At 39.3% G+C, this 17,768-nt stretch overlaps 1 protein-coding gene across 4 annotated transcripts in view; it reads right to left on the bottom strand.

The window, feature by feature from the left end:
• Positions 1 to 749: 749 nt before the first annotated feature.
• The window catches only part of plppr1 (phospholipid phosphatase related 1), a 47,129-nt gene continuing 30,110 nt past the window's right edge, over positions 750 to 17,768 (bottom strand). For 3 of the 4 annotated variants that reach the window (XM_044174570.1, XM_044174567.1, XM_044174568.1), the window contains 5 exons: positions 13,939 to 14,071; positions 10,883 to 11,133; positions 9,260 to 9,436; positions 2,793 to 2,924; positions 750 to 2,193 (listed from right to left, as the gene is read on the bottom strand). In XM_044174570.1, coding sequence (XP_044030505.1) covers positions 2,161 to 2,193; positions 2,793 to 2,924; positions 9,260 to 9,436; positions 10,883 to 11,133; positions 13,939 to 14,071 — 726 coding nt within the window. In that variant the 3' untranslated portion in view covers positions 750 to 2,160. Of the gene's footprint in view, positions 2,438 to 2,792; positions 2,925 to 9,259; positions 9,437 to 10,882; positions 11,134 to 13,938; positions 14,072 to 17,768 lie in introns of all 4 variants that reach the window. The other variant, XM_044174569.1, reaches the window with a different exon arrangement.

The following is a 17,768-nucleotide window of genomic DNA, read 5'->3' as shown; positions in this document are numbered from 1 at the left end:
CACACCTTGAAACGATATTTGGTTGTTGCACTATTCTTCACTCATATTGCTAGGGGATAGCAATTCGGACAGGAAGGCATACTCGGAACAGCCAAGGATGACATTTTATAAACACATGGCATGGTCAAATACTGCCCCCCCCCCCCACACACACACACACACACACACACACAAACAGTCCCTATCTATTTAGCCAGTGTGTCTGCAGGGTAAGCGCAGGCTGTCACAGCTGAAATGAATACCTGACAGAGCAAAAGAGCAAGTGACTGGCTGAGCCGTCAGCTTTCTTTGTGTCTGTGTGTGTATGCCTTGCTTAGCGGTGACACAAACATCACTGAAGTCGCTGCAGTCGTAACAGGATGAACCAACAGAAAAACTAAATAAGGTTTTAGCCAGGTTTTAGCATATCTATGCTCATTCTAATCACTTGTCTGGGTGGCATGTGTGGTTGGACAGGGTTGTGGTGTGAAGAGGAAAGGCCTGCTTCACAGGATGTGACACTCTGTACATAGGACAAGAATAAAGCCATGTTCATATTCACTTATTGCATATATTAGCATTTTTTAGGAGTTCACAACATGAATTTCAGTTGTGTTTTTGTTCTCAGAATCTATTTAGTGAAATTGTCCTGAGATTATCTATTTACTTTAAGGAGAGGAATTAGGCTGTTTGTTTCAAACCTATTATGCTCAACTTTACAACTTTAATTTGAGAATTCTGACACAAAATGAAAAACACAAGAGAACACATTGTTGCTACTGACTATTTAATTTGTGGACAAACCAAGAAAGAAAAATATATATGTAGCATTTCAAATGAAACACTGTTTTTTGTTCTTAAAGTAAAAGACGATTATAATCACAATGATAATGAGTATAGTTCAAATCATGAATATATATAAAACATCTTGACTTCTCCATGCTGGGCGTATCTTCCAATGGGAAATGGAGTCACAACATTGCATCACAATCCACTGGTGGGTCGGGGAGGGGTAGGGGTGCCTCAAGGAGGAAAAGTGAAGCAGGAGTCATTAGCCTGGTTTCCATTAAAAGGGCTAGCCAAGTCTTAAGTATGTCACTCAGTTTCACTCCAAAGAGCATTTCTGTCTCTTTTTTCTCTTTTTTCCATGTATCTTACAAGGATGTCTTCCATTGGGATTTCAGTTTAAATTTAATTATAAAGCCATACCAGTGAAATCTTCAGGCAGGTCTGGCACAGGCTAGCCACACTAGACCTCTCTGTAGAAAAATTCCTATTAACAACACAGTGAATCAGGAAATTGGGGTGAAACACACTCATTGTGAGAATTTCAACCAATCATATTTCATTTTTGTTGTAGCTGATAACATGGCGCTGCAAGTGCCTAACCCCATTTTCTGACTCTGAGGATGTCACTGACTCTTCCTTGTCATTTCCTCAAAAAGGGGAGAGGGGTCGTTCCCCAAAACACCTAAACTGATACCAAAACATATCCAGGTTTACAGCAGGCAAACAGGTCCAAATGGATCATACAATAATAGTCATACAGATTAACAAAAATCTTTACAAAATATGACCTGACATGGTCAATTAATGTACAGAAAGAGATAATAAAAAGAAGGATTCTGTCTTTTTTTCCTGTACAAATGACAAACATCACAGAACAACAACATCAATATTTTTTCCATAGCAGATTTTTCAGACTGAGGGGAATAGATGTGGTGATTAACGCGGCAAGTCACCTGACAGGATGTGATGTAAAACAGAGTGAGTCAGCTGACAGGAAGTGTGCAGATTTAACGCCGTCAGGATAGGCTACAGCACTCGCTCATACAAAATGTACAAAACACCATCCTCTAACTACATACAGCACACCTTGGAGGGAAAAAATGTCCCACGTTTCAAATGGTTTCAAATATCTGGAAAAACAATCTGTGCTTAAGTTTGCCTTGTGATATTTTTGCCACTGAAGCAATCTGTGTGCCGTGGCAGGTTGAACTGAGCATAGCCCAACTAGATGAGAGCCATTAGAAACATAGTGTATTTTGTCCCCCAGGTGAATTAAACAGATATATCAGTAGTGTTTTTTGTTAAGCATTCGGAGCCACGTGGCATGCGTCCTCGTCATTGTGTCTGGAAGTGCTGTGGAGACGCAAACGTGACCCGGTGCTGCCCCCTTAGTCATGTGACCTCCGTCATCGATGCCGAGTGGTTCTGAAAATGGATGTGGGAGGAGTGATGGAGAAAGCAGTATAAGGATTGAGATAAGAAAGAAAGTGAAAGGAAAGGAGGCAGGAAAGGGAAAAGGTGTGGAAATGAAAAGGTAGAGGAAATCATTGTCAGCCAGTATCAGGAGTGATCTGTGTGAGGTTCTGTATGTGTTTCTGTGCATTTGGGAAGGAGGACAGTGGTGTAGTGCAAAATGTCATGCCTGTATGTTCTTTTGGACATGTCATTGCTTTGTGTAAACAGAAAGAAAGAAAGAAAGAAAGAAAGAACAAACGGTCAACCAAATATGTGACTGATACTGAAACCCTATAGTTGATTAATGTAACATGCTTTTTCCATGGGAATTCTGGGAAATGTAGGAAATTACTAATTGAAGCAGGACATGAAAGTAAATTACGACAAATTACATTACATAGCAAATTACCGTAAAAACCAAATTACAGTAGATTAAATTCTAAGTATCCAAAGGGGGATTTTTGTTTTAAACTCTCAGTCTTGAGGGAGTTCTGCCAATTAATGGGGAAAGATAATATGCATTACAGAGATTAAGGTTTTGGGATGCCAGGTAAAGTGTTTTTAGGTACCTGTGCAGTGAGGGTCTCCAGAGGGCTCTCTACACGGGGGAAAGTCATCAGAGGCAGACCGCGGTAGTCTTCAGTTTTCTGTTTGACTGCTGCACTGTGGACACCTTTGAAGTTGTTCACAACACATATACCCTGTGAAGCACAGTTCAACATTAATAGCAAGGTAGGTTAACAATGACAGAGGCTGACATGGAAATGAAACATCAAGGATTCACAGGAAAGTTAGTTTCAGCTGTGACATTCTGGCCTTGACTGGTAGTTTACAAAAGTTACAAACCTAATGTGGACCCAACCAGACTGGATCCACATTAGGTTTTTGCATTAGGTTATTTGAGATTATGTTTAGTTAATCCATGACAAAGTTTTCATTTAACCATAACCAAAATATTTAACCTTAATCCTCAAAAACTGTCCAAATACACATTTATTTGACAAATCATTATAATGTTATAACAAGGCTAAGAGTCTACAGCTATGCTAGCAGCTTTGCAAGGATGTACTTAGGCACAGCTGAGCTTTGAGCTAAATGCCAATGTCAACATGCTAACATTTGCTAATTAGCACAAAAAAAGTACAGCTGAGGCTGATGGGAATTTCATTAGTATTACAGGTATTTGGTCATAAACCAAAGAATTGGGCAAACAGAAAATTTGACCTGATGGTGGCAATAGATGAAAAATTAAAAGACCACCAAATAAATCACAATTCATCGTGAGGGGGACATGAATGTGAGTACCAAACTGCATGGCAATCCATTTAACAGTTGTTGAGACTTTTCACTGAAATCCAAAAATGTCATCTTGCTGGTGGTGCTAGAGAGTCAGGGGATCACCAAAGTCCTTTGGATTCATTATCTGGGAACCATGAATGTCTATACAAAAATTTGTGGCAATCCATCGAATGTTGTTAGGATATTTCAGTCTGGACAAAAGTTGTGGACCGAAAAAAAAATCATGCCCTGATAAAGACTCCATATACCAAATAATATTTACAGTTGCGCTGCACTGCAGGCTTTCCAAAAATTTTACAGGTCTCTAAGAGGAAAAACAACGGTGTGTTTATGCATCTGGTCCCTCAAGACACATTTTAACTTCCTATTATCAGACAAAGTAGTGGTATTCAACAGATGCAACACTGTTATCTGCAGATACATCTCAATGTAGCTTGAGTATCATAACATTGTTAAAAGAGAACGTCACTTAATGTCTATATTAAGATGAGATTTATTATACCTTAAAGGAGCTGTAAGCGACATTCACTGCAATTTCATTGCAGTGAATGTCAGTTTTCATTTCAGACCAAAACAAATGGGCACCAGACTCCATTGAGAAAAAACAGTAATTTTACTTTGCAGATCATCGTAAAACAGTTTGTGGGAGAGATGTGACCATATTTTTTGCTTCAGTTATATAAAATAAATGTAATCTAAATTTTATATGGGTATAAAAGCTGAATCAAACATTGTATGAGTCTATAAAATGCAGCCATCATTTAATGCAGTCAATGGAGATGCTCCGGGGTGCTCTTCTTTGTGGAATGGCTCTATGCAAGCAGGCACAGTGAACTGATGCGTTGTTTCTGTATTTACTGTATATGTCTGCTAAAATTCTTGTAAATTACAGTTACTTTTTCTAGTTCTATTAACAGTAGAGATACCACAAAGGTTGCCGCATTGCTGTACTCCTCCATTGACTAGTTAATCCAGCCTGAGGGAGAATTACCCCAGGCCAACCATGCCCTCAGGCAGTGGCAAAGGAGAAAAAGAAGCGGGGCGATTCACTGCTGGAGGATGCTCAAGGTTTCCTTGTTTGTGGCAGTTAATGGATAGTGCTTCTCTAGTGTTCCCAGACCAATCAAATGAATGAATCACAGCTGCTGAGCCAGAATCTAAGGACGACACTCATCACTCAGCATCACTGTTTCACAAAAACAGATGAATTCTTAACAAAAATGTCTGTTACAGTTAATCTAAACTTTAAGTTGATTAGGTTGAGTCATGGGCAAGTCAAAAGTGTTCAAAGTGCTCGCCATTGGGCTCAACTCTACACTGACACTCCTTTCTGTTGTTTTCACACAACTGTTCTTATCTATCTTTTAAGCTGCTTGTTTCAAATACATTTCAGTATGGTTTCTGCTTTCTTGTTTTCACTCAACTGAAGCGCATCCCCAAAGACCGTGGAAGACCGCTTTCTTTCCATTTTGCATCTTGTCATCCATTCTAAGACAGGCTCAGCCACGTTGGCATCTATTGTCTCAGGTGAACAAAGTGAAATTTAGCTCGTTGCCATGGAAATGCTGAAAAATCAGATTTGAGCTTTAAAATAAAAGTTGCATATTCTCCTGCCACAGGATCCAATAGATCCGAGTACATTGTGTTTGGTTTTCAGATCTGCATAAAATGCTATGTTAAAATGCTATCCTATGTTGAAACATAAAATATGTGTCAGACATTCCTTTTATATGGCAATTCTACATATAGTACCTTGAAACCATTGAATTAGAGGTTTAGATTGAAAGACATTTTAAATTTCAAGGAGCTTTGCTTCTATAAGACCTGGCAGGCAGACAGCATGGGCCTCTACTTTGTCTTAGATTAAGTGGACACCTTTGTCTCCTGATTTTACAAACATCATCCTGCAGCTCCTCGACCACGTGTTTAACACTGATCCCTAAATCTGCTGGCAGAGGACAAACCTCTTGTAAGACCAAAGGCAGTTGCTGTTTGATGAGTCCATTCAGATCTCCTCTCTGTGAGCACTGATAGCACAGGGATTTGAGCTATATTTGCTTTCTACTCTCTTTGTACCAATTCATTTCCCTCAAGATAGTGGTCCATCAAATCGCCTCAGTTTTCAGATGACAAGACCTTGATAAGCTTCTTCAGGACCATTGGATAAATGTGTAGTGAAGAGGCAGCCCACCTCAGTTCATGGTTTGCTGATAATAAGCTGGAAATGAGCAGGTTCAAAGCTGCTGAGGTGATGATTGACTTCCTTGTGTTCATCTTTCCCTGGAGATCACTGATTCAATGTATGTCAATTTTTATAGGTCAGTCATTGAAAGCTTATATCCTTCATCAAAGAGTGGGGTGTGGTGGCTCCTCCTCCTCATGTTCCAAGGACAAGCTGCTTCATGTTGACCACACTGCACGTCACTGGCCTTTAGCTTCCTCCCAAGTCCACAACACAATGGCACAAAAAAGACAAGAGCAGGTATGATAGCTACTACTCACCCAGGAAACTCTATTGTTTCCTCTATAGATAATTACAGACTCTATTGTCTGTAATTATCTATTCAGACCAAAATCTATCATCATCTGATCTTCTATGGTCTTAATTTACCCTCCTAATGCTCACCACGTGGTATCCGGACTCCTCCTCATCCTGTAGAGCTGTCTGTAAATCTCACTGCTGTCACTATTTCTTGCCCTACACTTTCTTAACATCCAACATGGTTTTAACCAGTCATCTTGCACTACTACTCTGTCTGCACAAACATGTAATACTCAGACCAGGCATACAGTAAGTTTAAGATACAGAGATGTACAAGCACGTTTTTCCATATCTAATGGAAATCATTGTCTTTATCATCTAGGTGCAAAACAATGCAATTTATGAAATATTAAATATTATGTCACATAGCAAAACATAGCAAAACAGTCAGTCAGTCTCTCAGTGGCTCAGCCCACCACTTTGGTCCACACTGAAATATCTCAACAAGTAGGGTGGATTGAAATTTGGTACAGACATTTCATGGTCTCCAGAGGATGAAGCCTACTGACTTTGGCAATTTCATGACTTTTCCTCTAAGGCCACCAGCAGGTCTTACTTATCTAGTGAAATATCTCAAGATCTACATGATGGATTGGCATAAAATTTTGTACAGGCATTCATGATTCTAGACAATGTATCCAACTGACTTTGGTCATTCCCTAAGTTTTCCTCTAGCACCACCATAAGGCTGACATTAGCAAATTTTAGCATGCTAACACACTAAACTAAGACGGTGAACATGGCAAACCTGATACCTGCTAAACATCAGCATGTTAGCATTGTCACATTGTGAGCATGCAATGTGCTGATGTTAGCATTTGGCTCAAAGAATCCTAAGTACAGCCTCACAGAGCCACTAGCATTGCTGTAGACTCGTAGCCTTGTTCATATTTGTGTTATTGGGCTGGTATATTGGCCTTGTTTTGGTTTATTTTTAAATATCAGATCCCAGCCAGTCAGTGTCATCCACCTTAAATACGATAGAGTGTTTAGAGAGTGTTTTATGTTCATTATTATTGTTTCCAAATTTTGACAATTAATTCTTAAAGTGGTCATATTATGCTTTTTGGCTTTCCTTTATTGTGCTATATATATGTGCTATATATATTTTTTGTGCATGTAATAGGTTTGCATAGTGAAAAAGCCTTAAATCCACCCCAAAGGGAGTTACCCTCTCCCGCAGAAAACATTGCTCCTGAACTGCCTAAAAACAGCTCGATTGTAGTCCAGCCTTAACTTCCGTAATGTATCTATGTCACTATGTAATGCATGAATTGAGCAGTTTCCACAAGCCATAGTTACCGGCTGAAGCGCCTTTGTTTTGGATGACACTACCTTGCTCATCAGGACCCGCCCTACTCTACTTCTGATTGGCTAGTAATCCTTACCTAGGTACTGTGCACGTGCAACTCCCAACAAGGATCGAATAGAAGTGAGATGCCTCACTCATTAGCTAAAACAGAGCGTTCAGGACACAGGGTGAAAAGAGGTCCTGCAGCAATGTGCAGTATGAGGAAAAATATGGTGTTTTTTGAAAATTAAACAATGTAAACCTATTATGGTACAACCCCAAAATAAAATTCTGAACCTGAAAATTAGCATAATATGACCACTTTAACCCTGAGTTTATCCTACCAATGAATAGCTGTAGTAAACCCAGCTGCTTTAAAACTTTAAAACAGCTAGTTCTAATGATAATATCATGTTTTCATAATGTCATATTGACTATCAATCCAAAAACTGGTTGTCAATCCAACACTTTATAATCGCCTTCATAAACACACGTTGGTCAAATTACTTACTTAGTTTTACTTACTCTGTATATGAGGGCTGTTATCATGTAACTTGTGTGTTAGCCTGTGGTGTGTCTCTGCCAAGGTATAAATTCCCATACAATCTTCAAACAACTGCACTGTGTTTGATCACAGTAGTAACAGAACATCTGAGGAGTTTCCCTGTGAATACATGTCACAACTCTGGTTCTCTTTGTTTGAATCAAAAAGCTATGAAATCAGCCACCAGCAGCCAGTGAACAAATAACGATCCCTGATTTCTTCCCTCCATGTCTCCTCCTCCCTCTCCTCTCTTTCACATTCCTTCCTGCTTTGAGGCTCGAGGCCCAGCAGCAATTGCATGTAATGAGGACTCTGAGACTGTTAAATACATCTTTTTTTAATTTCCCTTCACCTTTCTTTCTCCTCAGTGGGCTTTCTGCTTCAACCCCCAAAACATCTTGAGGGTTTCAGCTGTAATCACTTCCCTGCATTTAAACACTCAGCACAAAATCTGATGTTGACAAAGCAAAGCTGTTTCAATTTTTCAGTGGAAGCCAGGCTGTTTGACAACACATCACAGGAGGCTAATCTTGATTTTACATTAAAGACTGCAGGACAGGGAAATTTCTTGCTTGGAAACAGTCCAGTTTACACAAGGTATACCCTGTTATGACATTTGTTTTAATAAGACACATAACAAGATTCCTTCAGTTCCTACAGAACCAGAATTTATGAGATCACTGGTTCCCTCCATCATCACTGAATTAAATACAACCACTATTTAAAGCTAGTGTTTCCCTCAACTTTCTTCTCACTTTTGGTCCTTCTGCCTTTCACTACCCTTCCTCAGTGAGCTCTTTGAAAACCAGAGCGACTGCTAATCTAAGTAGAAATCCAGGTGCCACCTCAGTATTTTCTCTCCTATTTTCTCTTCTCCTCTTTCCCCCAATCAACCAGTGCATCCTTATCTTTTTCTCTCTAGCCTAACTCACCTGCATCTGAACCTCCTTCAAGCTCAGTATAAACCATGCTTCATCCTGTTTCACATCCTCTCCCTCACAAACTACTCTTTTTAGCTTATTTACCAAATAAGTGTTTAGGAACTCATTACACATGACTGAATTGATACACTGCTAACTTTAAACTATGCTAAAATGCCGTGTTTAAGAATTTTAGAACATAAACTTGCATTAAAAATGGAACCAAAACCATGTTACAGACTTTGGTAAGGACTACAGCCTGAATTAATCATTTAATTACTGGCTTGGGTCAGTTCCAAAATGAAGCTGGAAATGATTATTATAATTTGAAAATAAGTCATGACCAGAATCCACCATCATCTTCTCCTTTCTTTTCTCCCCTCTCCTCTAATCCCCACTCCCACATTTCCCCAAACTTTTCACTCTTCCTTCATCCTCACCAGAAACAGAGCAACTGCTGATCCAAGTATAAATCCAGCCACTACGTCCGAACAGTGGTTTCGATACTCTGAGACTCGGTTGAGGCCCGTGAGGAAGGCCGAACAGAGCGTGCCCAGACAGAGCACAGGCTTGGCCAGGCGGCTGGACTTGGTCTTGATGGTGCTGGTTATGTACATCTAGAAAAGGAGGGTAGAACGCAGATTAAATTAGACCAACAACTGTAAAAATACAAGGTTCTTTACTGTGTCCCAAATTTTAACAAGAGCCCCTGTTCCCATCTTTAGGTAGATAAGAACAGAAGCAATCTCATGCAGAGCAACTGGAGGTGTTCCCACAGAAACTGAGTCAAAAAATTTACCATTTCATGAGAGCACAAAGCCTCCATTGCATTACAAAATGGTTAAGGAAAGATGTCAAAAACTTACATCATATGAGTGAAATAACTCCAAAACAAAGAGTTTTTTCACAGAGAATAAAAGATTTCAAGACTAAGCTAATAAGGGAACCACTTACTGTGACTGATAGTTGTCAGAAGACTGTCAGAATTTAAAAACATACACTCAGTCTTCCTACATATGTTCTCGCTTCTTTCATGGGATCAATCCTCGTGCATTGCTCATGCTGATAAAATCTGCACCTCTGCTCTCTCTTTCACTTTTCAGCAGCTGAGCCCCTCCGTCAAATAGCAGCTCTTCAAATAGCCCTTCAAAAAGTAATTCTTCACGTGTTCCTCCATGCAGTTTTCAACCAAGATGTAAACTAAATATATTCAGTCCCAAACTCTAACTCTAGTGCCACAAGAACATTTGACATTGATTTGTGCTCAGGTTGTGTTGGAAGAAAATCTGGTGGAGAATTTCAATATTTGTTTTGTCTACACAAAAAAAAAAGATTTTCAGTTCAGTAAGTACTTGTGCTTAGGGAAAATATTTTTCAAACTGTACTGCAGTATACATATACTATATTTCCGTACAAATATAGCCTTAATTTGATTTTAACTTTATTTACCAATAACACATACTTAGATTTAGAATTTCGTCAACAAACTGCATGATTAGAGTCGTATCTTTTAGTTCAGCAGCTGAATAGCTCTTAATTATCCACAGTGATGAGTGCCTCAAATGAATGAATGAAGCAGACTTCATTATCCTCAAAAGGGCAACTTTTCTCACCCTAAATCTAACGACACACACATGCATGGTCTTTATACTATTACATTACTTCACACATGATATTTTGACTTTAACACAAGTGGGGAAACAGCAGGTAGAAAGGGGTTTGATCATCACAAATGTCCTCATTCCTGTGTAAATAACGCAAAACCATCACACGGTCGGGTGTCACAGCACTTTAGGGCCAACATGCATAAACTTAATGATGATGAGATGTATTGTACATGTAGTGTATATGTGTCAAAGCAACATACAAGCTCTAAAGTCTTAAAAGGGAAAGGAATAATAAAATAATAATTTTTACCATGCCATATGGCAATAATCAAACTACATCTATGTTAATAATATGTAAAAGTGAAATGTTTTTTCCATTGTTTAAACCTCTCTGTCTGTAAAATGTCCACATTAAACTTCATTATAGTGCCCAATACTCGTGTCCCTTCTTCTCACCGTCAGGTAAACAGCAGAGTAAACACTCAGCGAAGCATCTTTGGATGGAAACGACCGGCGTGCATTCTCCACGACAACAGGGTTCCCAGTGCAGATGTTGCCGTTGATGATAAACTGGTGATTAAAACGACACTCGGTGCCGGTGTAGTTGGGCTTGCAGACAGACAGGAAGTAGGGCGAGAGACCTCCCGTCACCACCTGGCCCGCGTTGACGAAGATGTCTGTGGCAAACAGACCGAATGCAAACACACCTGGGGCACACAGACACAACAGATACACAATGAGAATTTATAGCACATAAAAAGAAACCCACACACCCACAGCAAAGAAACATTAACACATAAACACAAAGCCGTAAATGCTTTACACACATTTCCACCTTGCATCATAATGCAATCACCTTATATCCGGGGTTAAATTGGGCTGTGACTATCTGGCTCCCAGTGCTGGCACATAAGCTACGAACTGTCATGAAGCAGAACCAAACACCAGACTATCTAATGTTAACATTACATTTATTCCCTGAAACACGTCTACTATGGAAAAAATAAAATATTATTTATAATAGAACAGAACAGAAATGTTGGAATCAAATGAAGTTAAAATGGAGGGAAAGAGGAGTGGACAACAGGCAGGGAAAGAAACACACAGAAAAACATTGCACCTAATATGAATGATTGCACTGACAATTTCAGCCCACCAACCCTGACCAGTGTCTGCGTCTGCATTCCTTTTGCTGTGAAATATGACTGCTGATTATCTGGCCTGCTTAGCCATGAAATTACTCTGCTTTGTATTCTCATCTGGGGGGTGCCTGTGAGGGGTACAGGGACACAATTGTGCGAAGGGCATTGAGGGGGAATAGAGAGGGGGAATTAGGGTGAGAGGAGAGAAGATGGGAGGGAGCAAGAGAGCAGGAAACTAAACTCAACGATCCTACAAAATTTGAGAGATTGTTCGGGAGCAGACGGAAATATAAATCTTGTGAATTGCCTAATGAATTTCTGATGAGTGTTTAAATAATTGACGGGGTATTATTTAAAAATGAACACTACAGTTCTGATTGTGCCAGGAAAGTCCAGCAGACGACCTCCTTTACTGATACAGATAGCAAAGAATCTGTCAGTTTGCCCACTTCAACTCAAGCTTTGTAGAATAGTGGCTGTAAAAATGTAAATTCAAAGGTTTTAGTTGGATGTCTTGTAATCTATTTTGGAAAAATGACATGTGTGTGAGGTTACAAACCTTACCTGTAATTGTGGTGTAAAGCAGCCCAATTGTAAGAAAGAAAATCTTTTATATGGAGCGTAATTACGATACAACATGTTTAATAAAGATGTTTAAATTCTGTTTCAGTGGCTAATGCGGTTTTAGAGAAGCTGCAGTAAATGCATCACAGCTGGACTTGATCCCAATTGGCTCCCTTCACTGAAGAATTACTGAAATCCGTTCAGTCACAAAAGTTTGCTGTATTCAAACTGGAAAGCATCAACTAGCAAGTTTACCTCAGCTTACCTACCTAAGATTAAGGTTAAATCAAAGCAGACGGTGTGGTCAGCCAATCGAGATCCAACCACGTTGAAACCAGATGTATAACATGACATAACCAGCTCCAATTAACATTTTATTCTCAAGTAACGAACACGGGGGATCAAAATCTGCTGATCTAAATAAGTATTTGTGGACAATCTCAGGCTCACATGTTTGGGTAGAAGATGTTGCTGCCGTCCTCACCCTGCCCGACCTTGTTAACCTCATCTTCTAAAGCTCATTTCATCCTTCAATGTGCATCGACCTGTGTCTGACACAACAGAAAAATGGCTGATCCCGTCATATATCATGTTATTCACAGGTTGTGGGAACTTTGGTTGCTTGATGACCCTATTTGTTGGTATGTTGCTTGTTTTCTCTGTTGGTTGCTACTCTCTTTTGTCTTTTGGAGGATAAATTATTGTTTCGGCAAGTCCTTTTTCTAGGATGCTAGAAGTGTTTAACAACAGTTAACACTGTTAACACCAAATCCTGAAACTCTGAATCATCAGGGTTACTGCTCAAATTGGTAGCTTTTTGTATTGGAGCTCCCCTCAGAGGTGACTGACAGCACCCGCATTCAACTGTCAGCTTAGCGATGATATACAGCATGTTGCTTCCTGGTTAAAAGCTTACTGAAAGACTGTGAAAATCACAGTAACAATCATGATGTTGCAGATGTAGTTTACTGAGCTATTAACCTTATAAATAGTGTTTATATAGTTTTGTACTAAATGAAACAGCAGAAGACTTAACTTAAACTTAACAGAATCCAAAACTGAACTGAAGGCAGTGAAAAGCAGCGCCTTAATGTCACTGCATTATGATATGCATTTGAATAATGATGTGATCACTTAGCTACAAAAAACAGACTACAGTCAGTGAGTATGAATCTTTGTACTGAACTGAATTAAATGATGCGAATCAGCAAAATGATCCTTATGTTTTGGTCTTTTGGTCCAGTGCAGCTGCACTGAGGTGATGCACCAGGCAGGGACCTCACAGGAATGTGGCTACTAAGGTACTCAATGAGCACCCAAAGGTCCCAAGGCCTGTGGATGACGTGAGGTTTGAGGAGATCAGAGGATGCAAGATGTACACCATCATGTGTTGTGAGCACAAAATGAATGTGCTTCCTTAATGCCGATAAGATACTGATTTAGTTTTACTTAACCGTTTCCACTATGACCAGGTTTTAATATGTTGCTTATGAAATGAAAGTTTACAACTAAATGTTGAGACAGACTCTTGTTTAAAACAGTTCTACCAGCACTTCCAAACTTTATTCAATATTGTTATTTTTACCCTGAATGGTCAGTGTATCCCATAAGATACACTTGCCATTTAAAAAAGTCCTAATTTTGCACCCATGTGTAGATGTGAAAAAAACATGCACACTTATTTTTGATGTGTGAGTGTGTTCGTTCATGATTGAGTGTGTTTCTGAGTTGTGAGCTGCTACCTGGTACCATCAACATGAAGGAGTTTAGGGCAGTTTTGACTATTTGGCATGAAAACTTTCTTACCTATGAAGCGTATGATGCGGCGGATAAGGGGGTTGAGGTAACAACAGTCTCCTGTCACAATGGTTTTCTCCTGGGCCAGGAGAGCTTCCCTCGTTGATTTCATCACGTACATGGACACCTCTCCAATGAAAATCTACAGAAGCACACAAATACACAGAAAATGTCAGCGAGCGAAACAGAAATAGGAAGAAAGATTCAGAAAGGTTCAGAGTTGAAAATACAAAAAGAAAGAGCAAAAGAAACCCACACAGACAAGGAAGAAAAGAAAACATGAAGTTAGGCATCCCATTATAGAGCAGAGGAACATTTTGCCCCTGTCTGGCCAGTGTATATAAACCACTGTGTCTTAAAGCAGCCTTTCTTCAGGTCCATTATAGTGTGGACATTACATCAGGTCTAATGGAAAAACTGATGCTGGACACACAAAATGAAACTCGTTGCCAGCTGCCTTGGGTGAAGCAGGCTGCTATAAAAATATGTGTGTGTTTATGAGTGGGAGTGTGTGCATACAGTAAGTGCATATGAGTGTGCACATGTGATTTTGGACTTTGGTGTGTCTGTGTGTGTGTTTGTGTGTGTTTGTGTTCATAAAAGGAGTTTGTTTTGAGCCCCAGGACAGGTAACAAAACTCCTGTGTTTTCCTCCATCCCTCGTGAATGCTTTTTTAGCATCAACATGTTCTTGTGAATGCAACTCTAATCTATTTATTTCTTTGTGGCTACAAGCAGCGAGAGCGACTAATTTTGTGATGTTGGAAAACTCAAAAAACAAAGAACAAAGAGATTGACAGCAGTCACATGAAAATGGGTATGCATGTTTTAAAGCTCTGAACTGGATTTAGTCCTGTCTGGATTTGTCAGCATGAAGGAGGCTGAATTAATATTTTCAAACACTTTTTCCATGGGATGATGACTGACATAAAGCATGCACATACCAAATGACCTATCATTGAATGCATCATGACCGAAAAATCCATCTTCAGATGCATAATGACCTAGAAACATCTGTCTTCAAAGGAAAAACAACCAAAAAAGGCCTTTACCTTCAAATAGACTGTAACTATAAAAGAATAAGATAATTTCACTACAGGCTATAAATCTTGGGTTGTTTAAGGGAAAAATTCATGATCTAAGTATAAACTAAATTATTCATGGGCCTCTTTCAGCATTATGTGTAGAACACATAATCAAAGTCATGCATATGCAAAGAATCCACAAAAACCAAACAGACATCAGACCTATGCTATGCTGCATCTGAAATATAGATCAGTTTTGCCATGAAGCAAGCTCAGATGTACCTTTTTCTCCAGTCAGTTATTGGCACTTAGAACTTTTAAAATAATTGTATTCAATTCAGTTCATTTCTATTCAGGTCCCTCAAATGCGGCTAATCAGTGAGTCATTTCCAGATACTTTTCCTAAATGATGACTTTAACATTTTCAAGCAACTAGTAATTGCCTTTAAGTATTTGTCTCACTAGAGTCTGCCTCAGCACTGAAAAGGTTAGTTACCACTGACTGATCGTCTCATTTCAACTCATGTAACCCCCACTCTCTTTTACGCAAATGCCATGGAAACTGAACTGAGCTGACTGAAAACAACTATCTCCAAATGTACCATGTCAGAAAACTGAGGAACAACTTGGCATTCAACTGACGTGGTGTTTCACAGGGTGCCTAATTCTTAGGAGTAATTAGCTGGACATGAAACGAACAGAACAGCCTTCTTGTTCATCTGCTATCTTAATAACGCTGACCTATCCACCATTGTAACAGATTAATGGGAGCTCAGGTACGCAGTGCTCTTGAAAGGCCATAAAATACTTTACCTGTGACATTAAAATGATAGACAGTAACTGCCCACAGTATTTAGGAGTACCTTTTTTGCATATGTTTCACCTTGTTTTAACTCACTCACATATTAAATGTGACAACTGTCCCCTGTCGAAAACCATAAATGATTCATGATGCAGTTTGTTCCATCATACTAGCTGGCATAGGATTTTTGATCAGAAAATAATCAAGCATGCAGCCTGAGGCAGCAGAAAACTTGTCTCGATTGTTACACTTTACAGGCTGTTGATTATATGTGATCTTTAATCTTTAATTTTAATGAAACAAAGCTTAGTAGTTCAATTTGAGTAAAGTTTGTTTGGAAATATGTAATGCAGGCTCAAAGAGCCCTCAAAAGGACCAAAACAATCAGTCAAAAATGCCCTCTAACAGGTCACTCTCAGCTCTACAGAGTGTTTCAGCGTCTTTCAGCATATTGTTTTGGCCGACCAGCAACTTTACTGTTTGGTTCACTCTCACTGCTCTCACCGTCATTTCCAGCTGTTTTCAGAAAACAACCTCCTATAAACCCAATGTACCTTTCCAATCAAGCACCAAACGATTGACTAACAAAGTTAGCAACTATCTGGTGAAGATAGTGGAGCATTTAATAGCTAAAGAGCCAGATATTTCCCTTAGGAGTCATTAGAGACTAAACCAGAGCTAAAATGAGAGTGAATATTGGATACATATTGAAATATGACTCCAAATGAATGCTAATGTTGCTTCATGTCTGCTGGAAGTGTAAATAGGCAAATGTTTGCTCACGTTGCTGTCCCGAAGTGGGGGGGGGTCAATTAATGCTCCTTTAATGTCTTCTTAATGAGATGATAATTTTCAGTATTGCTACCAAGACACACATAAAATGAAGTGGAATTTGCCACCAAGGACCTGGAGTTTCGGGTCTACCATTTACTTCAGTACAGTCCCTTATCTGATATCTCTCCACCTTTAGAAAAAGTTTGTCTTGAGAAACTTCTACAGTCAGTCATGGTGGTTACCGCTCGGTACCTAACATTAGTCAGCCCCCTGTTTCTGTTGGATCCGCACTTGACAAGAGCAACACCATGCTTTCATTATCTTGGCTCTGAGGGCGAAGGACTGACTTTCTGATGCCTGTCCATGACTGAACAAGTTTATAGACCGTTGAATGAATACGACCCATCTAAGCCTCCACAGCCTCCCATTGGTCTGGCCATGTGGAACATTCTGCATAAATTACTGCTTCTCTGCTAATTGGCCAACATCCCAGCCATGTCATCATTAATTCTGATTGGCTGCTTCTCTGGTTTATGACGCATGTGGCGATGGAGTGATATACAATGTCAAGCACAACTTAAGCACCTGACGCAGCACTCTTAAAGGGCACAATTAAAAAGTTTGGGGTAGCATGCAGACGGATAAAGAGACTGTGAAATACAAAGGCCACATATAGACCAATGAGAGAGAGAGAGGAAAGATATGTAAATATAAGAAATGACCAGCAGTGCTAAACAAAACTTGAACAGCTGACACAGCCCTCTCTGAGGAGGGGTTCAGGGACAAGCAGAATAAAGGAAAGAAGGATTCATCTTATTAGGATTTAATGAGATTTATATAAAACTACACACAAAAAATGAAATTGTCTAACCATAAGAGACAAAATAACATGACCATGCTGATATATAAAGAAAAAAAGAGAATGGTAGGAACAAAAGATTTATATTTTAATTTTAAATAAGCAAATATTTTCCAATAGTAAACTAATCAAGAATTGTGTTTACAATATTTACTGTGTACCAAGATTTACACTGAAGTTACTGGTTATACTTTCCAGTCGATCTATAATGAAATTTCCTTCTTTTTTTGTTTTGTGAAGTAATCAGTGCAGAAGAGGCTGTCAAAACTGCACACAGATGAACTCTAACCAAATCAGCTGTAAATAATATTGTCTGTCACATTTCCTGGCCAATCAGAGCACTCTTCCGGATTTTTAACCAATTTATTGTATTTTCTTGT

The sequence above is a fragment of the Siniperca chuatsi genome, linkage group LG18, assembly GCF_020085105.1.
Source record: "Siniperca chuatsi isolate FFG_IHB_CAS linkage group LG18, ASM2008510v1, whole genome shotgun sequence".
Classification (NCBI taxonomy): Eukaryota; Metazoa; Chordata; class Actinopteri; order Centrarchiformes; family Sinipercidae; genus Siniperca; species Siniperca chuatsi.
The sequence above is the reverse complement of the archived record's forward strand: the minus strand, read 5'-3'. Positions and strand labels throughout refer to the sequence as shown.